At 46.6% G+C, this 16516-nt stretch overlaps 1 protein-coding gene and 1 long non-coding RNA gene across 2 annotated transcripts; one reads left to right on the top strand and one right to left on the bottom strand.

The window, feature by feature from the left end:
- The first annotated feature begins 1 nt into the window (after position 1).
- On the top strand, positions 2–3752 carry MRPL9 (mitochondrial ribosomal protein L9). Its single transcript, XM_030188198.1, has 7 exons — positions 2–103; positions 735–894; positions 1293–1417; positions 1871–1924; positions 2379–2480; positions 2966–3049; positions 3373–3752. The coding sequence occupies exons 1-7, from the start codon at positions 38–40 to the stop codon at positions 3448–3450; spliced, it is 669 nt and encodes a 222-aa protein (XP_030044058.1). The 5' UTR covers positions 2–37; the 3' UTR covers positions 3451–3752.
- A 3634-nt stretch (positions 3753–7386) lies between these two features.
- On the bottom strand, positions 7387–7961 carry LOC115456958. Its single transcript, XR_003939961.1, has 3 exons — positions 7950–7961; positions 7502–7578; positions 7387–7399 (listed from the first exon to the last, which is right to left on the bottom strand). It is a non-coding gene; the product is annotated as an uncharacterized LOC115456958 (long non-coding RNA).
- Positions 7962–16516: the final 8555 nt, after the last annotated feature.

A 16516-nucleotide genomic window follows, 5' to 3' on the forward strand; every position in this document is an offset into this window, starting at 1 on the left:
CGCGACGGCCGCATCAGGAAGCAGCAGCAGCAGCGCCATGCTGATCGCTGGCCGAATCCTGGGGGCTGTGGGGAAGCGGAGCGTCTGCCTGACTCAGAGCAGGGTGAGGAAGTCCTGGACCCGCTGCCTCCCCCCCCCCCCCCCCCCGTGATGGTCCTTTCACTGTACTAACGGCTCCTCTCTCTCTCCCCCCCCCCCCCCCCGTGATGGTCCTTTCACTGTACTAACGGCTCCTCTCTCTCTCCCCCCCCCACCCCGTGATGGTCCTTTCACTGTACTAACGGCTCCTCTCTCTCTCTCCCCCCCCCCCCCCCGTGATGGTCCTTTCACTGTACTAACGGCTCCTCTCTCTCTCCCCCCCCCCCCCCCCGTGATGGTCCTTTCACTGTACTAACGGCTCCTCTCTCTCCCCCCCCCCCCCCCGTGATGGTCCTTTCACTGTACTAACGGCTCCTCTCTCTCCCCCCCCCCCCCCGTGATGGTCCTTTCACTGTACTAACGGCTCCTCTCTCTCTCCCCCCCCCCCGTGATGGTCCTTTCACTGTACTAACGGCTCCTCTCTCTCTCCCCCCCCACCCCGTGATGGTCCTTTCACTGTACTAACGGCTCCTCTCTCTCTCCCCCCCCCCCCCCCCGTGATGGTCCTTTCACTGTACTAACGGCTCCTCTCTCCCCCCCCCCCCCCCGTGATGGTCCTTTCACTGTACTAACGGCTCCTCTCTCTCTCTCTCCAGGGCACGGTGGTGGTCGAGCGCTGGTGGCAAGTGCCACTGGCCGCTGAAGGGAAGGAGCCTTATCTTCACCCCAGGAGACACCGCATTTACCGGTTCCTGGAGGACACGAAGCACAAGCCCAAGGGCAAACTGGAGCTGATCCTCACGCAGACTGTGGAAAGTCAGTATCCTGTGCTGGGGGGAGTAACATACTAGATGACGGCAGAAAAAGACCTGCACAGTCCATCCAGTCTGCCCACTGGCTGGACCGTGCAGGTGCAAGAACCTGAGCAGCCAAGGCTCATCATTTGCTGCCTTGTTTTCAGTTCAAGACTTGGGCATAGTAGACATCTGGGGAAGAGCACAGTGCCCCATTCAGTTAATGCCTCTCTATAACGCCCTGTCTCTTAGGTGGTAGAAGCTAAGGAAAAGGGGGGGAGGGGGGGTAAGAGTTCGTGCAAGTAGCAGGGGCCCATTGCTCTGGTACCTCATTATTCAGCAGTGACTTTTCACAGCTCTGGATTACACATTTCCACTAATGCTGTGGGCCATACAGTTCTGTTTTCCTCTCCTTTTCAGAGCTGGGAGAGCGAGGTGACTCGGTGTTTGTGAGGAAGGCACAGGGACGCAATAAACTGCTGCCACAGGGACTCGCAGTGTATGCATCTCCCGAGAACAAGAAATTATTTCAGGAAGAAAAAAGAGTAAGTGATTCCCAGAGGGAAGTGGCATTTCAATCTTACTTCTTGTCTTGCTACGAGTACCACAGAGTGCAGGAATGTTAACATCTGATCACAGCTGGGGGATTCTCAGAACTTTAGCTCTTTTCTAATATAGTCTAATCTCTCTCTCTTCTGCTGCTATCATTCCCCATTGTATCTAGTTACTGTATCAGCTTGTTAAGCAGTGGTATTTCATGTTTCATCTGTATACTGAAACACTTTCCTGGCATGGGTCTGTGGGGTAGATTCTTTTCTTTACTTTGCTGCAGTGTATTATCAGAAGTGCAGATGTTAAGACAGCTTATCAATGTTGTTCTGCTGCCCAGGACTAGAAAGAGGAGAGAGATGGAGAGATGTAGTTGGCACTCTGGGACTCTCACTGGATAGAGAGTTAGACAGCAGGATTGAGTAACTCATTATCTTGTTCTCTTCTAGCGTCTGTATGGTGGAAAACCAGGGGAACAAATTCAGACCAGAACTGGGGAATTGGTAAGTGGAGGCATTCTGGGTAGGAAAACCTGTCTTCAGATCTAGTGCAAAGGGTTTCCAGAGAGGTCTTTCCCTTTTATGTTAGCGAACCATTCCGGCTGAGAGTGAGGGACCTGAGCATTATACTAATTGGGGTAGTGGGGGGTCCTGACATGGTGTTTACAAAGTTTAGGGCAAGGGTTCTCAACCCAGTCCTCAGGGCACATCTAACCAGTCAGCTTTTAAGATATCCATAATGGATATTCATGAGAGAAATTTGCATACCAAGGAGCACTGGGTTGAGGATCATTGCCTTACGGAGAAAGGAGCACAGTGATGCAAGAGCAGGACGCAAAAAAGGTAGGAAAATAGTGACAAGGAAATGAGAGAAATGAAGAGCAAATAAACAGCAGCTGCTCATATGCAAGGAGCTGTTCATGTATGGCTGATTTGGTCTCATTGCTTCCTATTTTAGACTCTGAAATTTCTGCGGAATTGCCATCTAGAAGTGGGAATAAGTAGTACTGAGGCATGGGAGCTGACCAAGGAGATCGTGTGCCGAAATTTCCTGAAAAACGTTGGTATTTGAGTGAAAAGATCTGTGTATGGAGATCGTGGCGAGAGTAGTGTAAAGATTACTGCCTATGGTGGTGAATAAATGTGATTGGAGGTACTGGGAAGTCGGAGAGGATTTGTGTGTAACTTGCCTAGTTTAAAACAGCAGAGGCTAAAAGTGAGGAATGCTGTGCACAGTGCTAGAAAAAAACCTTTTTGCACATGCACGAAGCTCGGGGATTACTGGAATTAGGGCCAAAGGCAGATGAAGGCAGCAGCAGTGGAGCAGACACTTGTTCTGAGTGGAAACACTGCTGTTGATGACGTAGAAATAAAGTGGAAGTCGGGGTGGGTGGGAGAAAGAGAATAGCAAAACATGAAATGCAGCCAAATATTTCCTCCACTTCAAAATGCTATAATGCATTTCCACCTGATATGATCTGAGACATTTTCTCTATGCAGCTTGTGACCCCTTTGTCACTGATCATTTCTCATCCTTATTTCCAGTTGGGTGTGTTTGTGCCACCTCATGCCCTGACCCTGCCGGATGAGCGGATTACACAGTGGGGGGAGTACTGGTGTGAAGTGACAGTAAGTTGTCTTTGTTCTGGGGGGAGGTATGGGTCTTGTACCTGGCTGGCTCTTCAGAGGAATGGGTAACCTTAAGCCCTCCTGCCGTGCTGAGCTGTTTCTTTGGTATAAAAGAGGCACCTTCACCTTGGCCCTTCTGAGCATGCAGAGTGGTCCTGTAACATAGCAGACAGTCTGCTTTGAATGTGTAACAATTGATTGCGGCAGCTTCTTCTCTCTTAATTTTTAGACCCAAACTTAGACAGCTCTACAGCAAGCCCTTTGGGTTCTGCTCTGGATTTTATGGAACCATTTTTCTGGAGTGTGCGGTATTTGTTTTTCAGGTGAATGGTATCGATTCTGTTAGAATCCCAATGTTTGTTGTGACATCAGCCAAGCCACAGACCAAAAGCACGAATTAGCAGCAGAAGCAACAGACAGAGACGACTCTCACACGGCAAGTTCTTGAGGATTTCTGCTGTGGAGATTTAACAGTGCAGCATTCACTCTGATCCTGTGGAATGGAAGGACATACTGGGCCATTTCTGTGTGAAAGAGCTGTGTTCAGGTTTATGTAGAATCTGTGGCTTACAGGATCCAGTCCTGGTTCTGTTCTGCACTGGGGTGGGGTTTTTGTTTTTTATTATTATTCAGTGTGTTGGATAGCCCTGACGGGCAGATAAGATGATTTACAATCATAATAAAGTCACTTGTCTGGAATCTCGTGCTTTGTCCAGGTTTTCTGATTAATACATCTAGGAAAGGGTGGATCTGGGTTGCACTTGTGTGAAAACATGATCTGATCACTGGCATGTTAGCAGAACCCTGGAAGCACAGGCTGGACTGCGCCGATAGGTTAACAGAACTCCTTTTTCAGATGTAAGTCAATGTGTAGATTGCTCTGCTGTTATCTGAGTCTCTTCCAGTAATGCCTGAAAGGTTCTCCAGTAGTCAGACAGAGGCCTTCGGGTGTGTGGGGGGGGGGGGGGGGGGTGAAGGATCTTTCTGGTTACAGAAATGCCACTTCAACCATTATCTGCTGATTATAACACCAGAAACAGGAGGCACATTATATGTGTGTGAAGATTTAGATAATCATCCCAGTTCTCTAACTTTGACTGCTCAGAGGTAATAAAACCTCCTGCACTTTATGATGGCAGTCTTTCATCGTGAAAAAGTGTCAGATTCATTGTTTGGGGATAGCACTAAATAATGTCAGCCTCCCAACAATGTAATTCCCAGAGATTGTTCTGGCCTCTTAACTTCTGTAACTCACTTAGAACTGTGAGGTTAAAGCGGGATCTAAGGGCTAGATGCACTAATCAATCGTTAGAGCCCTTCCCTTACCGATTCCCTTAGCGAATCGGTAAGGAACGGGCATGCATCAAGGAAAAGGAATGCAAATGAGCTGCTCGTTGTAGCTCACTTGCATTCTCTATTCCATCGTTAAACAGTCGGCCAGTCGAGCATGCGCAGAGCAGCCAAGCGTTATGCTGGCTGCTCTGCGCATACCAAGGACGTCCTTTACTATAAAAAAGAAACTCCCTCTAAAAAGATGTTCTTTTTACAGGGTACAAGCTAATGTACAGTTCAGAGGCAAGAGAATAAAAACTAACCTGACGATACGGAGGAGCCTTCCAGCCCAGAAAATCGGGACGTGAGAAGACACAAATCAAAACTTTTTGGACGTTCCTCCCTCCAGGTCTCTCTCAGCCAAGCACAGCATGTTTAGCTGATACTGGTAACAGCTAAACGTGCTGGGATTGGCTGAGAGAGACCTGGAGCTGATCAGTTATGCTATTACTTACTTGTTCTGGAGTGCTGTATTTTGTTACGCTGTTTTGATAAATGTTCAATAAAGACTTCACACAACTTAAAAAAATTGGAAAAAATCAAGTGCTTGTCCTTTTTAATTTTTTTAACAAAACTATTAGTGGCATTTGAACCCGCCACCTCTGGATTACAAGACCGGTGCTCACTCGGTCACAACTCTACTTACTTGGATGTCCCTCCCTTACTTCCAGGTCTCTCAGCTGAGTGGAGCACGGCCAAAAAGGACGTTTGTATTATGGGGGGGGGGCGCCCAAAATGGACTTATTAAAAAAAAATCAAACAGGCTCTGATGCTGCAGGCTCTTTTTTTGGACATCATTCAACCCCAGAATAATAAAAACATCCTTTTTGGCCGTGCTTCACTCCGCTGAGAGACCAGGAAGTCTCTGAGCCAATCACAGCGTGTTTAGCTCGGCTGCATGCATTGTGATTGGCTCAGGGACTTCCAGGTCTCAGCTGAGTGAAGCACTGGCAAAAAAAACAAAACATTTTTATTATTGCAAAGGGGGAAGGCAGTGTTTTCCAGTTTAAAGGCAATCGGAAAAGGTTAGTGCATCTCATCACAATAGGGGTTTCTACACAATTTGCTCATCTGCATTCTGTTTTCGTTAGCTGCTACCCTCTCAGGAAAAAAAGTAGTGCATGCCAGGGTTTACTACTTGCTCGTTGATGGCTCATTAAGTTTAGTGCATCTGGCCCTAAGTTTGAAATGTAATACATAGTAACATAGTAGATGACGGCAAAAAAAAGACCTGCACGGTCCATCCAGTCTGCCCAACAAGATAAACTCATGTGTATACCTTACCTTGATTTGTACCTGTCTTTTTCAGGGCACAGACCGTATGAGTCTGGCCAGCACTATCCCCGCCTTCCACCTCCGTACGTCTCTGGCATTGAACATTAGGACATTCCTTTGCCGTTGATCACTTGGGCCTAAAACCACAAAATCTACACTCAATATCTCCTAAATAACTTCTACATTTATTTGCATTAAGTCATACAGTAGTATGTTTTTATTAAAATTCAATTTAATGCCATTTAAAACCAGTTTTACCTGGGGGAACTAGTTCAAGTCAGTTTGCACAGTTAAAACAGAATATGGAGATGCTTAAATAAATCTTAATACAAAATATTCAAACACTGAACATGTTATAATGTACAAAATCATATCTACTAAAAGTCCAACAAAAATAAAAAGAAAATAAAGCCAAACAAAGCTAAACTCAAGTATTTTCACTATTGAAAATACTATTAAAACAGCAGTGGAACAATAATCAAGAGAGGGTAATTCTATAAATGTGTGTACTAGGGACCTATTGTATAAAGAAAAGTAGACATCCACTTCTCCCAAATGGTTTGCCTGACAAAGCAAAGCTTCCAAAGGAGACAACGGACAGAGACCTCAACAGTAGCATCCCTGAAAAACAAATGCACTGCAAACAACACAAGCAAACACCAGACTCCAAGTCAGCTTTACAGTAGTTTGATCATTTTTCAGGAAAGGGGAATGCAGACTCAAACAGCAGAATATTATCAGCAAGCCCAGCCCGTCGCTTCCTGCTTTGCTGCTCCTTGTCTATTATCTTCTCTGGGAGCTCAGGGTCTGTAAAGTGATCGGAAACAATATCTGAAACGGTCTCTCAGTAAAGACCGTTTGAGCATGTTTTGGGCTTGTCCCATACTGGATTCTGAAAACAATACGAAAGCGCGAAACCCCTACGAGAAAAACTACACTGGCTCCCACTAAAAGAACGCATCAACGTTCAAACTTTGCACTTTAGCCCATAAAATCATCCATGTAACGCCCCAGCCTACACGTCAGATCTAATAGAACTACCACCCAGGAATGCAAAAAAATCTTCCCGCACACCCCTCATTCTTCATCCTCCCAAGGGTAAGGGTTTGAAATACAAATCAACGCATGCATCTACCTTTTCCTATACGAACACGCAGCTCTGGAATGCGCTGCCACGTAACTTGAAAACGGTCTATGAACTGACCAAGTTCCACAAACTATTAAAAACCTATCTCTTCGACAAGATCAACATGTGTAACTAATCTTTTGAACTTCTAGTACTGTCTTATAATGTCTCTTTAACACCATCATGTAATTCACCACCATGTAATACAAACCCTCTGTAAACCTAATGTATATTCACTTCTATTTCCAGTACCCATAAGCCACATTGAGCCTGCAACGAGGTGGGATACAAATGCAACAAATAAATAAATAGTAGACCCATTTGCTTTGTGGAGAGAGGTAGATTCCGTTATAAATCTCTATTTCAATGTGTTCTACCACTTCCTGGTGGTTACTAAAGTTCTTTAGACTGACCACTGAACCCACAGCTAAGAGTCTAATGGGTCATTGTGAGGAGACTTCTCTCCAGATGAGGGCCAGGCTAAGGTAGCCCCCATGGAGGTTGGCTGAGCTTCTACAAAGGAATCAGAGGAGGGCAGGGGCAGAGTGAGGTGGAGGCTGAACATCTCACCTGCAGCAAACTCACAAATCTTCTGTGGTCTCTTCAGCAGGACTTCTCTAGCAACCAGAAAAACAAAGGTGGCAGTAAGGAAGTGAGAAACAGACTTCCTCTGGTACAGAGGTTGGGGAGGTGGGGGGGGAATGAATGCAGGGGGCTACCTGATGAAGCCGGTCAGCAGAAGCTCCACCTCGGCGTGAGACCTGAGATATTTTTCATTCTCTACACGACTCTTTATCTGGAAGGAGGGAGAAAGGTGCTGGCAGCAGTGGTAATAAATGTGCAGACCCCCTCCAGCCCTACACATGTAGCTCTATGCACCAATTCCTATCCCCTCCCCCTGCACCAGATACTTCCACCAAGTATCTTCAGTTTCTCTCCTTCAATCTCCACTTCTCTACCACAGTATGTGCAATTCTCCCTCTTCGCCTCCTCCCTCCCAACTCACTCTCACTTTTGCACATCTGCTCCTTTTCATCAGCCCCCCCCCCCCCCCAAGCTACAGGTACTCTCCATCTCTCCCTACAGACATTCTTTCATCCAAGAGCCTGCAGGATCCCTTGACCCTCTTCCATCAGCTCCTTCAAGCACTTTCCCCCCCTCAAGTACCTACAGCTCCCTAAGCCCTTCCCTCTCCCCCCCTTCCCCCTTTCTTCCCCCCCTCTCCCCTGCTACTTCAATTCCCTTCCCCTCTCACAACTGCTGCTTCACAGCCCCTCCCCTTTTCTCCATTCACACCTACTGCTCACTAGCCCCTCCCCTCACACCTGCTGCTCACCTCAGCCCCCTCCCCTCTCACCTGCAGCTCCCTCAGTTTCTCCCCCTGATCCCGGTTCAGCGCCTCCCGGTCTGGTTCTTCCATGCTGGAGCCACCGCTGCCTCTTGCCAGGGTAGCCGAGACCCTGCCCCTCGCTGTAGAAGGTGCACTGGGAAGGAGGAGGTGACTCGTGCGCGTGACGGCTACATGTGTGCGACAGGAGTGGAGAGTCGCCGCTCACGCTGGGACACGTGTGATGAGAGAGGCGGGGCTTGGCTTCGGGGCTGCTGCTGCTGCTTTTGCTGATCCTCCTTTGCTTCTGCGGCTTCGGCGGCGCTGCTCACCCCGGCCAGGACCGGGTTTCTGCCTCGTGTCGTCTTTTCCTGGCCTAGATCCAGATCTGAAATGTCCCGGTACAAAGCGGACAATCCATGCTTGCTTCTCCCCCCCAGCCTGGATGGAAGGACTGGAGGCTTAGGCTACTCCTCCGAGATGTGACATGAGGCCCGGGGCCACACTTTAATACTGGACACATCACAAAGCCCCCCCCCCTGCTTTTGTCCTTTAACCTCCCGGGTCATCCTCCATTGCCCCCTCCCCCATCAGCCTCCTCGCTGCCTTTCTGTCTCTGATAATCCTAGATGGGAAGTGGCATAGGAGACCTACTACTACTTATCATTTCTATAGCGCTACTAGACGTACGCAGCGCTGTACACTTGAACATGAAGAGACAGTCCCTGCTCGACAGAGCTTACAATCTAATTAGGACAGAAAAACAGGACAAACAAGAGATAAGTGAATATTAAGGTGAGGATGATAAAATAAGGGTTCTGAACAAGTGAATAAGGGTTAGGAAGTAACCTGTTCCGGGGCAGAAAGAGCAGGGAAGCAGCGAGCCGACACCCCCCCCCCCCAGCGCGTGCACCCAGGGCGGACCGCCCCACCCCCTTCATACGCCACTGCCACTGAGAGACTCCTCTGTTTCTATAACCAGAATTTAATCACTTCCCTTCATCCCCAAAACCCAGGGAAGGGATTTGGTATTTAACTCACACGCTTATTTTTCAGTTGTGGCTCAAGGTGAGGGGTGTAGTAGGTATTTCTCTGTCTCCAGAGGGCTCACAATGTAAGTTTAAACCTGAGGCAGTGGAGGGTTAAGTGACTTGCCCAAGATCACAAGAAGCCACAGTGTGATTTGAACCCAGCTTCCCCGGTGCTCAGCCCTCTGCTCTAATCATTAGAGTCCTCCAAATTTAATAGCCTCCCCTTCTCCACTGAACCCCATAAATAAAGAGATTGTGCTGAAGAGACAGAAGCACCTCCCCCCCCCAACCCCGGCTCATTTAGTATAGGTATTCACAGTCACCACACCAGCTTTCAAAGGAAGCCGTTTACAATATTTTGGAGAATAAATTATGTGGCCCCAGTACACAAGAGACATGAAAACCTCAAGAGGGTCACTTGCAGGGAATAGAAGTACCTCTTAACCAAATTGAAGATCTGATGTTCAAAGAGAAGGCAGCATCAAAATGATGCTCCTAAGATTTTCATTGAGACAACGAATGAGGTTGAAGATCCCATGAGGACAGGGGGAAAATCTCACAGGGCATTTTTTGTTTTCCATAGATGGAAAAGTTTTCATAGAGCAAATAATAAAACAAGTATAAGATTAATTATAAAGGAAAATAAATCCCAAAAAGCAGACTGACAAAAACTAGAAATTACATCAGCTCGGATGAACAAAGGTTTGGTCTTTGTTTTCATATCCAAATACAAAGTGGTGATGAGAGTAACTGAACTTAAATGTGATATATGAATATTTCCCCCCTTTAGGTCCCAGGAATCCAGCTGAGCAAGTTAAAAAAATCATATAAATCCCAGTCCTTAGGACACCTAGCCAGTCAGGTATTAGATATAGTTGCATTCACTGCCTCCATTCTTTCTCAGATCTATCTCATGCATATTCATTGTGGATATGCTGAAAATCTGACTGGCTTGGTGTGTCCCTGTTGTAGACTAAGGCTGCCACAGGAGAGGGTGAGCCAATCCTGGGTTTACCGCTTTGCATGCAGGGATTTGTAGTTTTGATTTAAGTACATAAGTGTTGCCATACTGGGACAGCTTGAAAGTCCATCAAACCCAGTATCCTGTTTCCCCAGTGCGTGAAGCAAGATTACAAGTCCCAGCATGTACTGGGGTAAACCCAGGACTGGATCAGCCCTGTCCTTTGACTCTGGATCCAGTTGGCAGTCTTAATCTAACGAGATCTGTAATTATACACTTCTATGGGAATTTCAATTAAAAAAACCCCAAATTAAGGGTCAATACCCTTGACAGGGAAAGATCTAGCTGCTGATGGCTGGGGGGGGGGGGGGTAAACCTCATTGTCCTCAATCCATTAACTAATTTCTATCAGACAATCATTTAGAAGGGAAAGGTAAGGGGGGTGTTGGGGGGGAGAGACAGCAGTATAGAATGTTAGTTGTATATCATCTGGAAAGTAATATCCGTTAACACCCCCCCCCCCCCCACACACACACACACTCCTTAGCTCAAACACAGCAGAAATAGCTGAGAGTTGACTCCCCCTATAGAGACATTATCATACCTCCTAAGATGTATAAAGGTCACTCATAGAGACCATATATTTAGAGCAAAATACAAAACAATGGGAAATACATAAAGAAACATGGAACACCTTGAGCCATAACTAGGCAAGTCTGTGACTCAAGATATTTCACATGTGTCTTGCTTTTGGGGTATAAACTAAGGTGTCCTGTACCTACTCTGTCCCCTACCCTACCAAGCAGAAGGGTCTCCTTTACACTGCATGTCAGACACATTATACAGTGACATTCCTCAGTAACCCGGTGAATACTAAATGTTAAAAGAGGGAATCTTTTTTCCGAGCACTAATATGAATTTCTACTTTATTAACATTTGCATTAAAGGCACATAAAAAATGCAAGAAAACATCCCCAAATTTAACAAACTTTATAATTAATTAGAAGCAATTATAATGAACCAAAAATGTAAATTCTTACATTTCACAGAAAGTGGATCCAACAGTGAAAAGACTTGTAGCTTCCTTGAGCTCAGTCTCCGAGCTACAGTTCATTTTAGAACGAAAGTGACCTGTGTGAATCTTCCCTTCAGAGGACCGGTATCAAACCCTTCTCAATACTTCCAGCCTCATTGCCCCCTCCCCTCCTCAGTACTATAGCATCACTGCCCCTGAGTTCATCCTCCCCAGTATTACAGTTTCCTGCTCCCCCTCCCCAAAGCTCTTGGGACACCCAAGTATCATCTGATAATCTCAACTACTGCAGCCTCTCACCGGCCACTAAGCTGAGCAGGTTCCCCCCTTCTCATTACCATTTGGGTGGACAAAAAATTATCTATTGCTACAATTTAATTACACAAAGCCCCAAATACAAAAATTAAAAAATTGTTTAAAACACGTACTACATAAAGACAATCAACACAATATTCAAAAGAGGACCCCCCTGAGACACCCATCAGTCTAATCAATCAAAAGTCTACATGAATAAATCATATGTTCAGTCTTTTTCCAAATACCAAATAATTGGACTTTAAAGCAATACCAACCAGAGAGCTGCTCCAAAGGCTGGAAGGAAAACAGTTAAATTCCCCCCACCCCACTTTTAAGGCTCCCGAATGTCCAGTTGAAATATCTCTTTTGGGGCACCCCATAGTGGGGATTTTATTGGGAAAGGGAAATGGTACCTTTCTGAGGTTTTTGCAACTACATTCAAAGTGGTTTACATATATTCAGGTACTTATTTTGTACCAGGGGCAATGGAGGGTTAAGTGACTTGCCCAGAGTCACAAGGAGCTGCAGTGGGAATTGAACTCAGTTCCCCAGGATCAAAGTCCACTGCACTAACCACTAGGCTACTCCTAGTGAAACTATGAGTACTGTCTTTTGCCCTAAAACACAAAGCTACCCAGCTCCAGGGGGGGACATTTCTAACAACCCCATCCTGATACATTATGGGATCTGCAGTGCCAGTTTCAATGGGCAGGACCAGGCACTACAAATCCCACACTGCCTTGGGATGTATAGTCAGCATGAGCAGCAGTGGCCAAATGTCTCCCTCCTGGATTTCAGTAACTTGGCAGCTCTGCAGCAGGACAGTGGACCTGGCTTTACTGGTGGGTGTACAGGCAAGTGTCTGGTTGCCACATGGTTAATTCTAAGTGCTCCTCTCTGGGATTGTAAGGAGAGTTTGTCACCATGTGATCTAGAGGAGAATCTTATTTCTCTCCAGCAGGTGTGACAGGGCCTGGACTTGTTCCTAGGGTTTGCTGCTGTTTGGTAAGGAATTTGTAGAAGGTAGTTATTCTTGCTTGGGGTGTGCTAGTGATCTTCTAGTCTGGCCAAAGTCCTTTCCAGTGCACTTCTAAACACCCTGGTATCTAAGTTGCCAAACAGCTGTTCTCCAGAAGGACGTTATGGGGACTTAATTGGAGCTGCTCTTTACAAGTAACTGGTTAGACTTAATTATATCTGATTTTGCTAAGTAAAATGTTCTCTAAATAACATTTTATAAATCTTTCACTGCTTTAAAAGAGGTCAGTTCAAAGCCAGGATTGTCTAAATGGCCTCCCTGCTGGAATGGATATCTTGGCAGCTCTGTTATGGGCACCGCTTCAGCTTAGGGTCATGGGCAGAATACAGAGATGCCAAGTTAGCCAGTTTTTAGACAGACCAGGTTTTGAACTTGCATCCCAGAACATTATGGGATCTGTAGTGCCTGATCCTACACCAGATTGGGGTGATCAAAAGGCCAAGACTGTTTTTCAAAATCTCCAGCCTGGAACTGGGTAACTCAGCAGACATAATCCAAGCAAATTAAAGCAAAATAAGGTGTTTATTTATAGACTGGTTTAGGGCTGAAAGTCAGTGAAAACAATCCTCTTTAACACTTGTAGATAATATGCTGAAATCTTCTGCTCAGTATGCGGCAGCGGTAGCCAAAAAAGCAAACAAGATGCTGGGAATTATAAGAAAAGGGATGGTAAATACGACCGAAAATACTACAATTTGGGTTTCTGCTAGGTACTTGTGACCTGGCTTGGCCACTGTTGGAAACAGGATACTGGGCTGGTCTGACCCAGTATGGCTATTATGTTGTTATATTTTTAGGGTGCTCTCAGATTTGTATGAGAATAACAGGAAAAAAAATTGTATTATCAGAGCAGCATGGGGTCAGCATTTAATGTCTCATCCCAACAGCACACCTCTTTCAAGTTAGAACAGGATTAGGGGGAGGGGGAGAGGAATTTATCTGGTAAGTGTGTGTGTTGAGGCCCTGTTTATCTGTGTTGGTGGTCCCTGGCCCTAGGTATGGGGAAGGAGTCAGAGTTCCAGATAATCTGTTTATAGAATCCAGAATCACAATCTAGTACTCCTGGGCCCTCAGGATCGGGGCTCTGATTATCTGCCTTTGGCCCCTGGCTCTTAGTGTGTGTGTGTGTGTGTGGGGGGGGGGGATTAAGGTTCTGGATTTCTGTGTTTTTTGGTTGTTGTTTTTTTTTTTGTTCCGTATCTGCAGATCTGCTTCTGAGCCCCTGATTGTTTGTATTAGGGGTAACTATTCTGGGTATAGTGGGGGGGGGGGGGGATTAAGGTTCTGGATTTCTGTATTTTGGGGGTGGGGAGAGGTTGTTGGGTTTTTTTTTGTTCCGTAACCGCAGATCTGCTTCTGAGCCCTTGATTGTCTGTGTTAGGGGTAACTATTCTGGGTATAGGAGGGGGGGGGGGTTAAGGTTCTGGATTTCTGTGTTTTTCGGTTGTTGTTTTTTTTTTTGGATCAGTAACCGCAGATCTGCTTTTGGGGCCCTGCTTGTCCGTGTTAGGGGTGACCATTCTGGGTATAGTGTGTGTGTGTGTGTGGGGGGGGGGGGGTTAAGGTTCTTGATTGCTGTGTTTTTTGGTTGTTTTTTTTGGATCCGTAACGCAGATCTGCTTTTGGGGCCCTGCTTGTCCGTGTTAGGGGTGACCATTCTGGGTATAGTGTGTGTGTGTGGGGGGGGGGGGGTTAAGGTTCTTGATTGCTGTGTTTTTTGGTTGTTTTTTTTGGATCCGTAACGCAGATCTGCTTTTGGGGCCCTGCTTGTCTGTGTTAGGGGTGACCATTCTGGGTATAGTGTGTGTGTGTGTGTGTGTGGGGGGGGGGGTTAAGGTTCTGGATTTCTGTGTTTTTTGGTTGTTTTTTTTGGATCCGTAACGCAGATCTGCTTTTGGGGCCCTGCTTGTCCGTGTTAGGGGTGACCATTCTGGGTATAGTGTGTGTGTGTGGGGGGGGGGGGGGGGGGGGGGTTATGGTTCTGGATTTCTGTGTTTTTTGGTTGTTTTTTTTGGATACGTAACGCAGATCTGCTTCTGAGTCCGATTGTCTGTGTTAGGGGTAACTATTCTGGGTATGGGGGGGGGGGGGGGGGGGTTAAGGTTCTGGATTTCTGTGTTTTTCAGTTGTTGGTTTTTTTGGATCCGTAACCGCAGATCTGCTTTTGGGGCCCTGATTGTCCGTGTTAGGGGTAACTATTTTGGGTATAGTGTGTGTGTGTGTGTGTGTGGGGGGGGGGGGGTTAAGGTTCTGGATTTCTGTGTTTTTTGGTTGTTGTTTTTTTTTTGTTCCGTATCTGCAGATCTGCTTCTGAGCCCCTGATTGTTTGTATTAGGGGTAACTATTCTGGGTATAGTGGTGGTGGGGGGGGGGGGGGGGATTAAGGTTCTGGATTTCTGTGGTTTATGGTTGTTGTTTTTTTTTTGGGGGGGGGTTGTTGTTTTTTTGTTCCGTATCTGCAGATCAGCTTCTGAGCCCCTGGTTGTTTGTGTTAGGGGTAACTATTCTGGGTATAGTGGGGGGGGATTAAGGTTCTGGATTTCTGTGGTTTATGGTTGTTTTTTTGGGGGGGGGGGTTGTTGTTTTTTTGTTCCGTATCTGCAGATCAGCTTCTGAGCCCCTGGTTGTTTGTGTTAGGGGTAACTATTCTGGGTATAGTGTGGGGGGATTAAGGTTCTGGATTTTTGTGTCTTAGGGGTGGAAAGAGGTTGTTGGGGGTTTTTTTTTGGTCCGTATGTGCAGATCTGCTTCTGAGCCCGATTGTCTGTGTTAGGGGTAACTATTCTGGGTATGGGGGGGGGGGGGTTTTAAGGTTCTGGATTTCTGTGTTTTTCGGTTGTTGGTTTTTTTGGATCCGTAACCGCAGATCTGCTTTTGGGGCCCTGATTGTCCGTGTTAGGGGTAACTATTTTGGGTACAGTGTGTGTGTGTGTGGGGGGGGGGGGGGGGTTAAGGTTCTGGATTTCTGTGTTTTTTGGTTGTTTTTTTTTGGATCTGCTTTTGGGGCCCTGATTGTCCGTGTTAGGGGTGACCATTCTGGGTATAGTGTGTGTGTGTGTGTGTGGGGGGGGGGGGGGTTAAGGTTCTGGATTTCTGTGTTTTTGGGTTGTTTTTTTTGGATCTGCTTTTGGGGCCCTGATTGTCCGTGTTAGGGGTGACCATTCTGGGTATAGTGTGTGTGTGTGTGTGGGGGGGGGGGGTTAAGGTTCTGGATTTCTGTGTTTTTTGGTTGTTTTTTTTGGATCCGTAACGCAGATCTGCTTTTGGGGCCCTGATTGTCCGTGTTAGGGGTAACTATTCTGGGTATAGTGTGTGTGTGTGTGTGGGGGGGGGGGGGGGGGGGGGGTTAAGGTTCTGGATTTCTGTGTTTTTTGGTTGTTGTTGTTTTTTTGGCTCCATAACCGCAGATCTGCTTTTGGGGCCCTGATTGTCCGTGTTAGGGGTAACTATTTTGGGTATAGGAGGGGGGGAGGGAGGGGTTTAAGGTTCTGGATTTCTGTGTTTTTCGGTAGTTGTTGTTTTTTTGGCTCCATAACCGCAGATCTGCTTTGGGGGCCCTGATTGTCCGTGTTAGGGGTAACTATTCTGGGTATAGTGTGTGTGTGTGTGGGGGGGGGGGGGGGGTTAAGGTTCTGGATTTCTGTGTTTTTTGGTTGTTTTTTTTTTTATCTGCTTTTGGGGCCCTGATTGTCCGTGTTAGGGGTAACTATTCTGGGTATAGTGTGTGTGTGTGTCTGGGGGGGGGGGGGGGTTAAGGTTCTGGATTTCTGTGTTTTTTGGTTGTTGTTGTTTTTTTTGGCTCCATAACCGCAGATCTGCTTTTGGGGCCCTGATTGTCCGTGTTAGGGGTAACTATTTTGGGTATAGGAGGGGGGGGAGGGGTTTAAGGTTCTGGATTTCTGTGTTTTTCGGTTGTTGTTGTTTTTTTGGCTCCATAACCGCAGATCTGCTTTGGGGGCCCTGATTGTCCGTGTTAGGGGTAACTATTCTGGGTATAGTGTGGGGGGATTAAGGTTCTGGATTTCTGTGTTTTAGGGGTGGAAAGA

Source organism: Microcaecilia unicolor, chromosome 14 (assembly GCF_901765095.1).
Source record: "Microcaecilia unicolor chromosome 14, aMicUni1.1, whole genome shotgun sequence".
NCBI classification, from domain to species: Eukaryota; Metazoa; Chordata; class Amphibia; order Gymnophiona; family Siphonopidae; genus Microcaecilia; species Microcaecilia unicolor.

Bases quoted from the DNA above. Each gene is read 5' to 3' on its own strand.
- MRPL9 (XM_030188198.1), top strand. From the start codon at position 38: ATGCTGATCGCTGGCCGAATCCTGGGGGCTGTGGGGAAGCGGAGCGTC. The intron at 895-1,292 runs GTCAGTATCCTG...TCTCCTTTTCAG, and splicing joins CCTCACGCAGACTGTGGAAA to AGCTGGGAGAGCGAGGTGAC. The intron at 2,481-2,965 runs GTTGGTATTTGA...CCTTATTTCCAG, and splicing joins GCCGAAATTTCCTGAAAAAC to TTGGGTGTGTTTGTGCCACC.